At 38.5% G+C, this 17,918-nt stretch overlaps 1 protein-coding gene across 3 annotated transcripts in view; it reads left to right on the forward strand.

The window, feature by feature from the left end:
* The window catches only part of SLC12A1 (solute carrier family 12 member 1), an 81,853-nt gene that overhangs the window by 16,107 nt on the left and 47,828 nt on the right, over positions 1 to 17,918 (forward strand). For 2 of the 3 annotated variants that reach the window (XM_036033212.1, XM_028507438.2), the window contains exons 5-12: positions 2,353 to 2,492; positions 4,198 to 4,308; positions 6,194 to 6,305; positions 8,063 to 8,190; positions 14,101 to 14,185; positions 15,534 to 15,685; positions 17,075 to 17,182; positions 17,504 to 17,627. In XM_036033212.1, coding sequence (XP_035889105.1) covers positions 2,353 to 2,492; positions 4,198 to 4,308; positions 6,194 to 6,305; positions 8,063 to 8,190; positions 14,101 to 14,185; positions 15,534 to 15,685; positions 17,075 to 17,182; positions 17,504 to 17,627 — 960 coding nt within the window. Of the gene's footprint in view, positions 1 to 365; positions 462 to 2,352; positions 2,493 to 4,197; positions 4,309 to 6,193; positions 6,306 to 8,062; positions 8,191 to 14,100; positions 14,186 to 15,533; positions 15,686 to 17,074; positions 17,183 to 17,503; positions 17,628 to 17,918 lie in introns of all 3 variants that reach the window. The other variant, XM_028507439.2, reaches the window with a different exon arrangement.

Below are 17,918 nucleotides of genomic sequence, written 5' to 3' on the forward strand. Positions count from 1 at the left end.
GTCCCGGTTCGCTCCGGTCTACTGCCGCCTCCTTTCGAACGGGAGGTCCTGTTCGAAACTTGCACGCTGCAGGTCCTGGTGTACAGCTGTTCACATCCCTTGGGTAAATGTTTCCTTTTTCAGGCAAGTCTGCATTCCTCCAACTGGTGTTTCTTGGAAAATGATCCCTGGACATGGTTTCAGTTTTAAAGTTCAGTACATTTCAGGTGTTTCCTAGATCTTCGTGGAATGGGACTCTTTAGAACATTCCAGGTTTTTCGTGGGGAGACGGATCCTTCTGTGACAAGAGTCAGGCTGCTGCCTCCTGAAGTACTGAGGACTTCGGGAAGTCCTGGAGCCAAACAGTTTTCTTGGGGGTTTTGCAGGTCTTGGAGTCATCATCATTGGCCTGAGTGTGGTAGTGACAACACTCACAGGTATTTCTATGTCTGCCATTTGCACAAATGGAGTAGTAAGAGGAGGTAAGCCAATTCATTTACCTATGACTGCAAGCTTTGGTGACATGGTAATGTCTAGAGCTGGTTTAATGTTGGCAATAAAATTTGTGTATTGATAATTAGTCTCCAAAGCTTTAAAATAAAAGAACCCAAAATGTAAGGAGTAAGGCAAAATTCTTCTCAACTAATATTAAGAGATCTCCAGAAAAGACTTCTCCAACCCATTTCCAGTGGGTAAACATGTTTATAAAGTAGAGAGTGACCAGGGGTGTAGAAAGAAAGCATTCCTTTGTGCCTCAGACGAGCCCTGCAGGCCGTCTCCCAGGTCCCTCAGTGGGGCCCTTCCCCAGTGCCCCGGCCAACAGTGCTGATACTTCCCACTCAGTCAGTCCTTGGAGCTCACCCCAACACTCCGCTTCCAGTGGCCAATAGCTGTGAAAGATCTTTAAAAAGAAAAGAAAAGAAAAGCAAACAAAACAAAGTTTCTTTCAGATCATCCAGGAACAAGAAGGCCTAAGCAGAAAATGAAGTGGGTAAAGTTGATCCATGTTCTGAATTCTTTTCTTCTCCCTTCCCATTCTGCTTTAGTTCTTCAGGGTCTCTACTTGGGTGTCTTATCCAGGTCTCCCACTCAAGGCCTTCAAAGCACCATCCTACCCACAGCATACCTCCTCTCACAATGTCTGCCTGGCTCTCGTTTTGGTCAAGCTTAAGGAACTGGCTAGCCAATTTATTTAATATAATCTGCACAAAGGAAATAATGGGGATTTGCCCCACTTAGATAATAGGTTACATTTCTAGAGAGGGCTTTGACCCCTTAACCCATAAGAGTCACTACAGTGGAGGAAATTCCTCTTCAGTAAAAGATTGTTTGATTTTTTTTTTAGTTTTTTTAATTTTTTATTCAATCTTTATTATAATTTTTCTGTTACCATTTAGTCCCTTTAGACTCCCCTGTCCCCAGCAGTCACCATACTGCTATCCATGTCCATGAGTCCTTTTTCCTTTTTGCCCAATTCCTCCATCCCCCAACCTCCCTCCACCACTAGCTATAGACACGTTTGTTCAATGTCATTTCTCTACCAGTTCTGTGCACCTCAAAGACTAGCTTGGTATAGGAAGCTATTAATTTACTATGTCTGCACGAACATCTAGTTATCCAGGCCTCTCAATGTCTGGTCCTTTTTCTATCACTGACACACTCTCAGTGCCCCCTAAGCAGCTAACCAGCCCAGCTCAGTCTTTCACATGCACAGAAATACAGCCATATGTAGGCTACCTTTTGAAGGTCCGAGGCAGAAGCAATTGTTCCAAGTTCTCCTTCCCTTTCTTCCCGTTTGTCACCTCCATACACATCATGCCTTTTTGAGCTAAAAATATTTTTAAAAAGTCTGATTTATAGAGTGGATATTATAGAGCACTATACAGGTACCATTTTTATACAGCAAATATGTACTAGAAAATTATAACAGAAAGGAAGTTAGAATAACAACAATAAATTTCACCCACTTCATTGTTTGCCTGTGCCTGCCTGTTCTTGGGAATTTCAGATATAAAATTTTACCTCAGTTACATTCAATAATGTAACTGAACTCTCCAATGAACTTTTGTAAAACACAAAGCATCATTGGTAAAGTTTACTATATTCTTTTTGTAACATTTGTGTATAATTAGGTTTCAATAACTTGGGTTTTACTAAATCAGGATAGTTCTATTGTAGGTTATGTACAGAGTACAAGGAAGGGTTCAGCTATTCATTAAGGTAAAACAAGATTCCCAAAATTATTAGGAAATTATCATCTTTTTCTTAGAATAATTAATATTTCCTATGTTCTCAGTTTTCAAAGTTACTTTGTCATATAAACTAAGTCCCTTAGCAGTTTCTCAAAGTAAAGCATATTCTTTTTTGTTTCAGGCGGAGCCTACTATCTTATTTCTAGAAGCTTAGGGCCAGAATTCGGTGGGTCAATAGGCTTGATCTTTGCTTTTGCCAATGCAGTGGCTGTTGCTATGTATGTGGTGGGATTTGCTGAGACTGTGGTAGACCTTCTTAAGGTAAGTAAAAGCTTTTCTTTAGCCAAGCAACATAATTTTGCTCAATATGCCTTTTCAGGGCACTAGGTCATATTATGGTATTATGGCATGATGAGAAGAAATAGATTTATTCTGCAGAATATGGAAATTGAATATAGTTGAAGGAACCCTAGGTTTTACATCAGAGCTGGCTTAAAATCCGGGCTCTCACATTTTCTAGCTGAGAGATTTTGGACCAGTCGCTCTATTCATCTGAACTTTGTTTTCCAAATGGTTAATGTGGGCTAATATTGCTTTATACATTTCACATAAATGTGGTACAGATCATGAAGTAATGTACATGAAACACTGCATAAAATACAAACCATCAGATAAATAATGGATGTTACTATCAGCAGCAGTATGGTAGTCCCATTCCATTCACTAAGGATGTGCTCTAAGACCTCCAGTGGATACCTAAGATTGTGGGTATTACTGGGCCTATATATATTATATTTTTCCTATAGATATTTATGATAAAGTTTATAAATTAAGCACACTAAGATGTTGACAATAACTCTTAAGAAAATAGAGCAATTAGCGGAATATGCTATAATAAAAGTTACATAAATATGACCTCTCTCAAAATACCTTATTGTACTGCACTCACTTTTTCACTTAAATGAAGCACTCTGTAACTTTGGCCTATCTGAATTGCCAGCACACCACCTTAGCACTTTGAAATCATGTACTAAAATAAGATTACTTGAATGTAAGCACCAAGTTATTGTGATAGTTGATCTCAGAACCCAGATGGCTACTAAGTAAGAGGCCGGTGGGTAGCATCTACAGCATGGACACCCTGGACAAAGGGGTGATTCACATCCGGGTGGGACAGTGCAGAACAACACAAGATTTCACCACGCTACTCAGAATGGCAGTTAATTTAAAATGTATAAATTGTTTATTTCTAAAATTTTCAATTTAATATTTCTGGACCATGGGTGATTAAAACCATGGAAAGAGAAACCACCAATAAAGGGGAAACTACTGTATTACTATTATGAGTATAGATTTCCAAACAGAAAGAAAGTTAAAACATTAGAATAACTCACTGAAGAAAACCAGGCATTTCCTAGTGTAGGTGGTGCATATGGGAGACTTGAATTAGCTGGCAGATGAACTCACGTCTAGTCCTCTTTTGTGGTAGGGATAGCATTCACTGAATTTAGTTGCTAACAGTACCTCTATTGAAAAATTAGGTGAATGAATGAGTGGGGTATATAGTTCATAAGATATGCTATCTTCAAGAGATACATTATCTGCTTTGTGTAGTTTGTTCTTCAATTGAATAACACTTATTTTCCAATATGTACATTGGAAACTACTCATTTTTATTCTTCTAGGATATCCCTGACACACAAAAATAACTAGTCATTCTGAAACAAAACATGATATGTGTATGTGCACATACTTTTACTTAGTGCTATAATAGCTTCTGAAGCTGTGACTAGAATGAATCTCCAAAATTTCCATCTCCTAACCTTAGCTATCAAAGGCCTATTATCATAGGAAAAAATTAATGTTAAGTTCTTTATCTTCTCAAGTTTATGAGCACTTCATTTTTCTATTATCCTGTATGGCCCCAGATATTAGTATATTAGTATTCATCTTACTGTTAAATGATACAATAAAATATGCAAAAGAAAAAGCTCCAACTCTAACCATTGTTGTGATTTTTCCCCAGGAGAGTGATTCAATGATGGTAGATCCAACCAATGACATCCGGATAATAGGCTCAATCACAGTGGTGATTCTTTTAGGAATTTCAGTGGCTGGAATGGAATGGGAAGCAAAGGTAAATTTCTCAAAATCTGGCTTCCAACGACTTCTGGTCAGGCCCTGGATAAACTGCAGGGATAGATGGAGCCCCTGTGTAGAAAGAAGTACTGTTATTACTAGCCATGGAAAAGTTGTGGATTAGCGCTGGGCGGAACACCAAGCCCTCAGAGCATGAGTCCAAGCAGTCTGGACTCACAGTGCATGTGCCACACATGATCAGACCTGAGCTTTGTGCTTCTCTGTTCTCATTGTAGCTACAGAGCCACCAAGGCTGGTGCCATCTTCATGCACAGGTCGAGTTATGATCATAGCAGCAGCACATGCTGGAAGCCTATGTCTCCCAGTCATACCTTTGTTAACTCCTTTCAGGTGGTTGTGGGTTGGTGCCAAAACCAAAAGAAATGGCAAGTGCATTGAGAGAAGGTAATAGAGGCAGAAACTATAATTCTCTGAAATCCAGTTCTCCAGCAGAAAATTGGAGGACAACACAGGCCTTGGAACTAGTGAATATCTGTATTTAAATAGTAATAAAACCATTAGTAAAATTCTAAATGACAGGAAACATGCCTTTTTGCATGCTTTGTAACTCTGTACAGTGACTGGTACAATTGAAAATGAATCTGTATGCCTGGAGAAGGCACCAGCAATGGAAAGATGGCCTAAGCCTTCCACCTACATAAGGCAATAGGAGACATTCCTGCACTGCACTTATCTATGGATTATGCATTCACACATTAAACAAAAATGGATTAAGTGCTTACATGTGATGGGGATTCTGCTAGGCACTGGATACTTATTCCATTATGAAAGAAACAGGCACAATTTCTACCCTAGCTGAGTACATGCTCTATGAGGATATGAGTAATAATCAAAGAGATAACAAGTATATATAAAACGGTAAATTGTAAAAGTACTATAACAGCAATAAACAGGGCACTGAGATGGAAAATAATGGGGAATGTACTTTCAATGACTTTGTTCCCTGAGGGAGGCAATGCAGTCCCAAGGAGCAGAGGGTAGAATCCCAGCTTTGCTCTCAGAATGCCTGGATTTGAATCTAGTTTATATCCATTTGACCTCTAATAAATTGCTTAACTTATCTGTGCCTCAGTTTCTTTATCTTCAAATGATGATAACATTACCTACTTCACAGAGTTATTAGTGGTAATCCATATCTGAAAGCATACTGATAAAGTTAAATCTGCAGCTGTTATATTGAAAGCCCTTGGTGAACATTAGCTGCTAAGGAAGGCCTGTCTGAGGAGGTAACTAAGACTGAAAGGAACAGAAGAAGGAAACAGTTCTGTAAAAAGTAGAAGTGCCTTCTTAGCAGAATGAACAGCACATGGAAATGCCAAGCCAATAAACACCTCTAAATGTATGGGGAACTAAAAAAAAAAAGGCAATTTGGCTGATCAGCCTTGCAGACTGCTTCTGCTGGGCACATAATGGCAGCCCAACATCAAATGCACTGAGGGTCAGGGGAACTCTGTGAGTCATTCTGTGTTCTCATACTCCTTCAGTTAGCACTGGGAATGGGAGGAATCCATGGTGCTCTGCCTGAAAAAGAAATAAAGTCTATCAGTGTTAAAGCTTTGGGCTCCATTTATATTCCTGAGGATATTGCAGTAAGGTACCTGCCCAGTACTTAGAATATTCTTGTAATGTCAGCTTCAAGTGCCCAATCACATGCTCCCACTGAAAATGTGACATCTATAGTCAGACCAAATAAGGCTCATTAAGATGCCATTCTGTAAGGGTCCACTTATTTAATCAGAGTAGTAGAGTCTTAACTGGAATAACCAGATAGAATCTTTCTTCAATGGACACATAACTTTCATGATTATGTAAAAAATTGTTAAATAAATGTAATTTGGCTTTTTTTTACTTTGCCATTCCAGGCTCAAGTGATCCTTCTGGTTATTCTTCTTATTGCTATAGCAAACTTTTTCATTGGAACTGTCATTCCATCCAACAACGAGAAGAGGTCCAGAGGTTTCTTTAATTATCAAGGTATGTGCATGTGATAAATGAGTTGCTTTGCGATAAATGGTCCTTCATTGCTCCCCTCCATCACCATCCCTATGACCCCCCACTCCAGCCCTGTGATCCAAGGAAGAGCCAGATGTTGGGTTCAGGAGCCAGAGTGAGTCACAACTCTGCTGCTTACCAGCTAGATGGCTCACTAACCTGTTTGGGTCTCAGATTTTCCTGGTCAGGTGTGAGTGAAAATAATAACTTCCTGTGGGGATTTTTAAAAGTATCTAAGATAGTGGATGTAAAAGTATTTTTGAAAACCTTGAAGTGCAAGACAATTTGTTATTGTTGTCAAAAGAGTAGGGGAAAAATGCACATGCAAAGAAAGAGAAGGAAGCTCAGACCATTTGTCCAACCACTAAGAGCACTAAAGCCAGACAGTTGTTTTTTTCTGCTAGACTTTTTTGCACCTTGCTTTAATAGTATTTCCTAGTTAAGCAGCACTGTCAGGTTTTCAAGCATAAACGGTTGTAGGAGGTACTGAGGGCAGCGTCCTGTGATACCTTCGCTGAGCATGGAATTTGACTTCTCTCCCCTCTGCTACTTCCCCTGTCTACTCTTTCCTAACTTGCCACTCCAGCTTACTCCAGAATCCACGGCTGAGATTTTTTAAATATTCCCCTTCATTTGCTCGGTTGTCAGTATTCATTTCCTTCTTATGTCACATCATCTCTTTCTTTCTGATTATTTTTCTCTGTAAAGATCATCTTGTTTGCTTTGCATGTTCATTTCCTTTTGCTTTTTAATTCTTTTTTCTCCTTCCAGCTCCTGCTGTATTTCTTTTCTGATGCTATAAATCTTCTTTCCTTGTTTTTGCATTATTCTAGATTCTTTTGCTCACATTTATCTTCCTTTTCTTGCTCTCTTTCCCCTTCTGTTTTTTTCCTTCTAGATAATTTTTTTCATTTAAGTAATTTGGTGACAACCTATGGGATGGTATTATTTTATGATACTATCACAATATTATTATAATATTATTCTCCTATATGTGAGAATTTGGTATAAGAATTTAAAAATTCAATCTCAGCAGGGGGTGAGTAAGCTAGAATATTAAGAGCAAAACTGTAAGGTAGCACCCCAGCTGGTGTGGCTCAGTGGATTGAGTGCTGGCCTGGGAACCAAGGGGTTGCCAGTTTGAGTCCCAGTCAGGGAACATGCCTGGGTTGCTGGACCCTGGTTGGGGGGACATGACAGGCAACTGCACATTGATGTTTCTCTCCTTCTTTCTCCCTCCCTTCCCCTCTTTCTAAAAATAAATAAATAAAGTTTTTAAAAAATTGTAAGATAGCCTCATTCACAGGTTTCTACAATTTTTTAAAAGAGACATGGAAAAGCAATGTGTTGATTAAGGTATTTATGAATGTGAAAATATAGTTATATATGTGCAGAACAGGGTATATGTGTGGTATATTTTTGAGTATGCCTGTAACACCATGAGAGAATTCTCCATTTCTTTGTTTTTCAGTCTTCTAGATTCAAGGAATTCAGGTGTCTCTGTTGGCACAAAATTGAATGATTTCTCAGAGCTCTGTTCTAGAAATCTAAAGCCTTGTGAAATGTGTGTTGACCTTTGGCAAATATTAACATGAGGTTTATCAGTACACCAACACCTTTGGGTTTCATTGAGATTATAGAAACTCATTTGCATTTAGGGCTATAGAAGCCAAAGGTAATTTTATCTCCTACTCTGTGAAGAACATCTAAATGGTAATTTCTCATTATTTGTGTTGCAGCATCAATATTTGCAGAAAACTTTGGACCAAGCTTCACAAAAGGCGAAGGCTTCTTCTCTGTCTTTGCCATTTTTTTCCCAGCAGCTACTGGGATTCTTGCAGGTGCCAATATCTCAGGAGATTTGGAGGTATGTTGTTTTCTCTGCTTTTGTAGTCCAGGGAGATGGCAGTGCAGTTGGCGGGCAGCATAAAGAGCTGTAGAGATTGACAGTGGTCATGTTTCTCTACAGCTTTGAAATCATAAAATTTCCATAAGGTTTCCTCATTATTAAAAAATTGTATTTTAATGCCAAACGATCCTATTTCTGATCGTTCTTCCACAAGTCTTAGTCATATCAGAAGGAAAGAGTATGACAGTGTGTCACATTTCCAACAAAATCAATACTATTCAATGAAACAAATAGAAGAACCACCAATTTCTCTCTTAAACATATAATGTGTAAGAACATGGAACATTTAAGAAAAAAAAAGATAAATTACTGTATTGCTAGATGCTGATATTAAATTCAGGGACACACTCACTCATTTAATAGGTATTTATTTAACACTTATTCATATTATCCTATGTTAAGTACTATATGGAGCATTGTATTAGTTAGGATATTGGTTTAAGTATTTTATAAGAGACCAGTAATTTTGACCTAAACAAGACAGAAGTTTTTCTAGTGAATAAAAGTTTACACTCATAGCCACCCAGTGGAGTAAGAAAGATGTGCTCCGAAAGGTAGCCCAGGGACCCAGATAACCTCCCTTGTTTTACCATTCCCTTGGGGATTTCCTTCATCTGCAAGGTCAAAGTTGACTGATCATGTCCAAGATCACATTCTAGTCCATAGGGAGGGGAATAAGGAAGCAGAGGACAAGCAATTCCTGGACCTTCAATGTATCACTTCTGCTGACATTCCATTGGCCAGAATTTGGTCTGAGGCCTTACATAGTTGTAAAGAAGGCTGGGAAATGTGGTCTCTAGCTCAGCTGCCATGTGTCCAGATAAAATTTTATAGTATTCTAATAGTAAAAGGAAGAAGGTGAGAAAAAATATTAGGAGGCAATAAACAGTATCTAAAACACACACACACACACACACACACGCACACCATAGAAGGCACAAGTTTTACATCAATAAATCTATAATTACTTTGGAAAACAAGAAATATTTATAAGAGCCATCAAGAGATTTGTATACAAAGAACTTATATTCATGACCCAAGGACATGAACTAAGGGAGGAGGGATTGCCAGAGGGAGTGGGGGTGCTGGGTGGAGGTTACCAAAGGTGGAAAAGTTGGGACTACTGTAATAAGCATAATCAATAAAATATATTTTAAAAGAGAGATATGTATACATTCAAACCATTTGCACTGTCCAAATGGATTGTGAGATAAAAATTAATGGGCAATTAAGTTAAGGATGATATCCTCCTAGCAGAAACATTCAAGTGTGAACTGAAAGCAAAGGCTAAAGACTGACTATTGGTGAGAGAAGGTATTGCAGACAGAGGAGACGAGGAACAGTCAGGCATGGGGAAAACTAGGGAGAGGAAGCATCTCTCATGGTTTACGTGGAGAAGCCCTCATGAGGCTGGATAACCTTATAAGGTGAGGAGAAACAGGTGTCAGTGTTGGAGAGACCTGAGCCAGAGGTGCTCGCTCTGGAATTCAACTTGTGAAAGTGGAGCCTTTGCCTTTGGTTTTGTTCATTGCTGTATCATCGGAGCTAGCAAAGCTTCAACACTTATTGAGTGAATGAATAAAGGCTTTTGCATTTGTTACATTAAGAACCAGAGTGCCACAGTAAATTCCTGAGCAGAGATATGGCACAAGAAAAGATTAGGCTGAGGTTTGGAAAAATTAAGTAACTTGTTCAAAAATGATTTAAGTAGTAAATATCACTGCTTAGTGAAATTTAGCTATGGATGTTGAGCTTCCAGTTTCTCAGATTCAGAAAAGTATCAGGTGTCACTGACTTAAGTTTCTACAGAGTACACATTTGAATTAAAGAATACTGTGCTTTTCTTAGACTCCTTAAATACAATTTTGTATGAGATGCTTACTAGTCAGTTCATCTCAACCAACACTTACACCAGCCACTGGGGAGGCAAAGAAGAACTCAGTCCCTCCCTCTGAGTGCTCAGGGTCTAGCAGAGAGACAGACTTACTGTAATAAAGTCATAAGAAGCAAAAACAGATCACGTGCAGGGTAAAGAAGAAACAGTAATTGCTTTCCCTAAAGAAATAAGGGAAGGCTTTCAGAGGAAAGACAGTCCATCCAGATTCATCAATAGAATGAAGAAGAGAGGGATGTTTGGAACAGAAGAAATGGAATGTAAGAAGGCACAGAGATAGATGCTGCTGATGGAAATGATTTTACATGCGTAATGAGTACAATGAGGCAGAAAAATCTTTTCATCTATATATTAATAAACATATTCATAAAGGAACTTATCTGTGTCCTGGGCACTCTAGGAGTAAGCAATGAACTAAAATATATCACTATCTAAAAAAGCAAAACTTACAATATCTTTCTTCCAAGGTAAATGCTAACTCGAGTTAGGGATACTGTATTAGTGAAAGTGTTTACTTATCTATCAATCTGTACTGAGAAATCTCCTATTTCGATTTTACATGTGAAGAAAATGCAAAGGGTATCCCATCGTGATTTTCAGGGCACAAGCGGTTGTAGCAATGTTGTAAAAAGTTTTTTTCCTTTCCATTTCAAAATGTTTCAGTTATTTTACAATTAAGCTTAACTTTCAGCATATACCCTCATTTACACTATTAAATAAAACTCAGAGGTTCTTTAAACTGGAGACAATGGAGTTTGAATATTATCCCAAAACTAGCTGGAGACACTAAGGAGTTTAGATCAAGATATATGTTTTAGAGAGAGCTTGCTAGCTGCCTGTGAAGGATGAAGTGTGTGTGTGTGTGTGTGTGTGTGTGTCTGTCTGTCTGTTGTGGGGATGCTGGGGGGTGATAGGTAGGGACACTAGAGCTGCAAAAAGATTAATTAAAGGATATAACAGAAGTCTAGTCAAGAGGTGACATGGACTTGAATTAAGGCTGTGGCAGGGGAAATGGGTCAAAATGGTCAGCTTTTGTTAGAGTTAGAACAGGAAATAAAAAGGATATTTTATTTTACTATGATTTTCAGTAAGAAAACATGTACATTACAACCAACTGTACATATACAAAATTTTCCCGAAATAGTTCTTTACTACAAATGATGTCTTCTGATTATTTTCATATCATTTCTATTTTATTATATTCATTTCATGCTGGTTGCAACCAACTGCATTAATTCCAGGGTGTAATAAGTGAGAAAAAATAAGCTCATATTTGGCCCCTGAGGTTGAACTTGCAGAAAGACCTCAAGGTGGAGATGTCTAGGCATGTAGCTAGACTTATGAGTCTGGAGCTCTGGAAAGGAGCTAGAGCAAGATCGGAAGGCATGGTGTGCTTGAGTTTATCCAGAGCTGTGCAAAGGGAAGTACTGATGGTGGAAAGGGAGCCCCTGAAGAAGAAAGAGAAAAAGCTGCCTAAGACATAAGAGAACCCAAGACAGAGTGGGGTCCTGTGAGCCAAGGGAGAATACTTTGAGAAGTAATAGTTTATGATCAAAAACCAGAGTCATCAAGCATTATAAGGACTGAGAGGTGACTGTGTATCGGGAAATAGTAGAGAAACTTCAGTACATATTTCTTTCTGAGAGAGAAACTAAATAATCAAAACATAATGAATTCAGTTCAACTTAGTAAACATTCATGTTCTACATACTGTAGGAATATGCAAGATGCTGCCTCTGCTCACAACCCAGCATTCTTCTGAAGATGGCAGTCAGTAAGAGTTAGCATAAATAGAGTTCCATCCTGAACCTCCTATTTGTTAACATATTCATTGAGAACCTGTAAATATGTGCCTGGGAGAAAATTTGGGAGATACTGCAGTCAAATCAAGAGAGTTGGGATGCAGTTTGAGAGATGCAAGATTGGGATATGGCTGACATACTCCAAAAGCAGCAGTCTAATAAAATGTGTTCTGTATACATACATATATAATATATATAATGTTTAATGAAAAGGTGAAGGGAAGTGATATCGGGGTTTACTGCTTGGGGAGGGGGATGGAAACTAACATTTAGAATGAAAACTAAGCACTTTTCAAAGTCCTAAGCCCTGTCTAGGAGAAACGTAGCCAGACCAGACAATGTGAACATACAATCACACATTAAGATATTGGCATTCAGGTCAAGTTTGACCCTCATGTAAATTCTAAATAAGCAATCTTAGAGCTTATAACAGGTTGTTCTAAACAAAAACTAAGTTTTTGTGTTTTAGGTACAAGGCTGCTTTCCATATTTATACCTCTTAATACTTACATATATTTCCTTTCTTCCCACTTAAATCAGGTCTTCACATTTCACTTAGATCCCAAGAAATCCTTAATCAATAAAATAAATGTTAAAACATAATTGAATTAGAAGATTGAGTGGGGCCCATTTTGACTGCAATCGTCTTCTTCTTCTCTCTACATGCTTCTCAACTGCACACACTCCCACATTCACTTTTGGAAACAATAGCTTGGGAGGAAGAGGCTGCATATGTATGTTAGACCAGTGACTTCCAGCCGGTGTCCTGCAAGAATTTTTAAAGCATGTGAAACCTAACTATTTAGTCAGAGGCACTGACTTCTTTTCCCATAGATTGTCAAATTAAAAAATGACAACAGCCAATACAATGATACTGGATCCCATACTGGATTCAGCCATCCAGTACAAATAAATCAAAAAATTATACCTATTTTTGTCAGATAGGCAAGCATATTTTTTGTGTTCCACAGAATTTTAGTAATATGTCTATGTGTGCCATGAGATGAAAACATTGAAAATCATTGTATTAGACAAGGCATGTGTGGAGCTATTCCTAATGAGTAGGAAAGAATTAATGATCACAGAGTGACTCCACAGGGATGGTCACTCCTGTGAGGGGACAGATTTGCTTGACTCTGCAGCTGTCAGGTTGAGTATACATTCACCACGAGTTTACCTTTCTGATGGGTTTGATCAGCAGACTTAAGCTAAAAAACAAATAAACAAAAAACAACTTCATGCTTTAACTGCATTGATTGTTTATTCACATTGATGAGTCTTGTGTCCTCTGGTAGAGGGACTAATGCCTACTGAAACTGTGCTTCCTTCAATTCAATATTCATTGACTCCTACTACATGCCAGCCACTGTCCTGTATAGTCAATAAATATATTAAAATATCTATTCAATAATCCCTGTTAAGTTGAATTCAATTATTTAGAAGTTATGCTGCTTGGAATTGATTATGATATGATTTAGTCCTTCAAATAGGATATAAGAAGGTATATTATGTATGATGTGGATTCAGCTCAGTGAATTTATATATATTTATAAGCAAGAGAATAGCCCATTTTGGGGTATAAGTTTATATTTGCCTCTTTCTTTATGCCTGCTTATGAAAATTAAATATCCCCCATTGCAGTCATTCCTGAATAAGACTCCAATGGGAAATTTGAGAGATTGGAGAATTTAGAAGATGATCCTTTTTGTTCAGTCAAAAGTTATTTTTTTAAGGCAAGCTTAAGCTTAGTACAAAACACACACACACACACACACACACACAGATATCATCAATGTGCCAAGTATGGTTGGACATTTCTCCTAATAATCTAAGGTTTAATAAATCAGCATGAAATTCACAGGAGATAAGGGGGAGAGAGAGGCATTAGGGAGTGAACTAACTAATATACTTTTTTATAAAAACTCCCTCCTGGACAATTGGAGATCTCTTCTGTTCAGTGCAAAATTCTACGGATTTCTTTGTTCACTCTAGACACTTTGGCTTTAACCCCATAGAATTTGAGCTTACCATTTTGCTATTAGCTTGATCTTTTCTTTAGAACTTGCCTCAGGAAGAGTAGCCTAAAAGTTTGCAAACAGAGAAATAACTCCTAGTGATCTCTGTTTCTGATTCCACCCTGTCTCCTTGTACTTCCATGTTACTATTTGAAAGGATCCCCAAGATGCTATCCCCAGAGGAACCATGCTGGCCATTTTCATCACCACTGTTGCCTACATAGGAGTTGCTATTTGTGTAGGTAAGTAGTATGTCTCTGGTGTTGGAATGCCAGATTTACAAGGGGTTTTATGGGGTTTTGTGTCCAATGGACTTTCAATGGAACACAAGCAGAACATTTTTTAAAGGCAACAGTTTAATTCTGTTCTTAGATGCTCTAGGGTTTGAATGCAATTAAACTGTAACACACATGTCTCTGGTTCAGGTATAGAGTAATCAGGCCATCTCTCAGGGCTTTAGGAAAAAAATTTCTGTACTGAAGTGGTTCTTTCAACTTGAAGATTCTATGATTCTTAAGTCTTTCCTAGATTTAAAGAATATGAATTCATGGCAAAAATTCAGCATTCTCATTAGTACCTAACTATCACTGGAACCTGTCTTATAGTTATGAGCAAACAGGAAGAAAGCAAAATAAGCAGTTTTATTGGTTGGCATTGATTTGTCAAGTATTTATATCTTCAGGTAGTTCAGAAAAGTTTACATACATTTCATGCTTATGTTCATATATTTCAATAATCCTATTAAATGCATAATGTCAGAGATTATGGTTAGAAAAATTCATAAGGAATGTAGGTGATTAAAATATATATTAAGGATCTTTAAAAAAGTTGATAATTCCATTTCTGGGAATCTATCCTAGAGAAATACTTTGATACACAGGGAAAAAATGTATGCACAAAGATGTTCATAGAATATCTATAGTAGAAAATAACAGAAACACCTAAATGTATGAAAAAATTGAGCAAACTGAGGCAAATATTTGATAGAATATTATTTGACCATTAATATCACTTAATAAATTGTAATATTTTATCCCAAAATATTTCATTTATTATTTCAACTATTAAAATTATGTGTCAAGTAGAATTACAACTGCTTAAAAATTATGCAAGGAATATCACTAGTTGAAAGCAGGGGCTTGGTCCTCTTCATTACTTGAATTCAAAAATGCTATCTCTTAGTTCTCTCATAGATGAGACAATAAATCCTACTGCAAAAACACTGAATTGGTAGCACTAAGCCCGAAATTTGAATTGAGTGGTATGACATCTGAATTGTATGTGCATTTTAGGAGATCAGAAAGTAAGATATTTCTAATACCCAAGTGTCTTGCAGAAGCAAGTGAGAGCTAGGACTAGCCCCTCCCCCAAGACAGTAGCAGTGGCAGCCTGTTAGACAAAAGGGCTGTTCCCAGGCTTCAGCGGATAGGAGCCTCCAGGTACCTCGTCCCAGGAAGCATTGACAGTGAAGACAGGAGAGTCAAGGGACCTTCTCAGACTCCAAGTAAACCAAATATGTTTTCAGAAGAAACCCCTCAGGGAACAGAACTCCTCATATAAAGAAATGACAAGCCACCGTTGTTTCCCCAGGGGCCTGTGTCGTCCGAGATGCCACTGGGAACGTGAATGACACCATCATTTCTGGGATGAACTGCAATGGCTCAGCAGCCTGTGGGCTGGGCTATGACTTCTCAAGATGTCGACACGAGCCATGTCAGTATGGGCTGATGAACAATTTCCAGGTTTGAACTGCAGTAATTATAATGATGCTTATTGCCATTGTTGTCATTTTTCTAGCCATCACGTACAATGAAACTTCTGATGCTGTGACTAATTAGATTACTGATTGATTTGAATTCAACATGGAACACATGGTATGGGAGGGAAGGGAGTCGTACACACATTAAGTCATAGCAAATTCTGTGATTGCATTTACTGTGGTGAGGAGAGAACAGGCACTTGGTATGACTTGCTCCACCAGGGAAGGATCACCACCCAACATTGTGTCTTCCAGTCATTGTGCAAGGGGGGAGTTGTGCACTGTTTCATGGAGGGGAGGAGAGACTTAGAGCTTAGGTAGCATTGGAATGCATTTCATGCATGGCCCTTGGCTTAGAAACAGCAGTGGCCCTGAAGTGCCTGGAACTCTAGGCCAAGAGATAAAGTGAGTAGCAGAGGGGGAGGTAAGTAACAGGGAAAGAATAGAGAAGTTGGGAAAACTGTAGGATTTGAAACAAACTGATTTGTTTGAACTATTGGTGAGCAGAGGGAGAGGCAATGTTGTTGTGAAGGCTTCATTGATGAATGAAGGGACTAATTAGTGATTAGTGATTTTTACAACCAACAAAGAGAAATTAACTCAGCTGAAGCCATCATTCCAAAATATGACTTAAATGGATAGAATCTCATCATGTCTCAGATCTGAAATTATGTTAAATGAGTACAGGAAAAACAAAGGTTTGAAAAGCCTCTATGTGCAAGATGAACAAGAAAGTCCAATGCCTTTAAAAAGACTGGGAAACATCTGAGTCCTCCCCCAAACCTTATTAAAATCCCACTTTCTGTAGGATAGAATTTCCCATTCTGAAAGAAACATATACTCACAAAGGATGAGGGGGGCATGTCAAAATCCTTGAAACCTCTCACTTTATTCTTTCCAGTATCTTCTGAATATATTGCATTGAGCATTGATTATTTTCATAATCAACAAAAAGGCCATTTCCATTAAAAAAAACAGCTCTTAAGAACTTGAGAATGGCTGGAGGAAGGGGGGAGGGGATTCTAGTTAGAAATAATTAGCTTATAAAGGAGATTCCAAATCACAAAAAGTGGAAAGAGAAGCATTTTTTTATTTATTTATTTTTAGAGAGGGAGGGGGGAGAGAGAGAGAGAGAGAGAAACATCAATGTGCGGTTGCGCAGTTGCTGGGGGCCATGGCCTGCAACCTAGGCATGTGCCCTGACTGGGAATCGAGCCTGTGATGCCTGATTCACAGCCCGCACTCAATCCACTGAGCTGTGCCAGCCAGGGCTCAAGAGAAGCATTTGAATAAAAACTTGAGTCTTTTTATTTGTTTGTTTGTTTTTACTGTTTGTTGGATGAGTTTCCTTACGTGAACCTCTCTTCTCAAGGTCATGAGCATGGTGTCAGGGTTTGGCCCCCTCATCACAGCTGGCATCTTTTCTGCAACGCTGTCCTCCGCCCTGGCCTCCCTCGTCAGCGCTCCCAAAGTGTTCCAGGTGATCCGGGCACAAGAGCATGTGCTTCTCTCCCCTGCTGTTGCCACTGAACGCGGATCAAGCTGAAATATTCATTCTCACCAGCAATCATTTTCCATCATTTTCTGAAACAGTTTAATGTTTGCATCTGGCTCAAATGCTATGTCTGCCACATAGTCAAGATCGATTCAAATAATACAAAGAATGATGAACTGCAGTGTTAACTTGTGCCTCGTACTGTGTATCACTTCATCTTTTGCCGTATCTTCTTGTTTGAGTCACCCAGGGAAAAGGATCGTACATAGATATAAATGACGAAGCTCTCCTCTTTTTTCCCATTAGGCTCTGTGCAAGGACAACATCTACAAAGCCCTGCAGTTCTTTGCAAAAGGATATGGGAAAAACAACGAGCCGCTGAGAGGATACATCCTCACTTTTGTTATTGCCATGGCATTCATTCTTATTGGTTCGTAGAGTTTTTGTTCTTATCAAAAGCCAAATAATTCTTCTGATACTCATAAGTTTTCCTTTTAGCTTGTGAAGTTACCTGTTTTATGCTTAATATTCTATTTGGGAATATTGGACTCTATCTAAAAAGGAAATGAGAAATCCTTGTACAACTGGGCCTTTGAAGACTTGAGGTGGACTTCGGACTTTAAGCTCCTCTTTGAATTTGAGTTGGAAATCCATCCAACCCAATGTAACTGAGTCCATCCCCCAAACTGCCCATTCTTGTCTAATCCCAGAGTATCCCCCA

Source organism: Phyllostomus discolor, chromosome 1 (genome assembly GCF_004126475.2).
Source record: "Phyllostomus discolor isolate MPI-MPIP mPhyDis1 chromosome 1, mPhyDis1.pri.v3, whole genome shotgun sequence".
Taxonomy (NCBI): Eukaryota; Metazoa; Chordata; class Mammalia; order Chiroptera; family Phyllostomidae; genus Phyllostomus; species Phyllostomus discolor.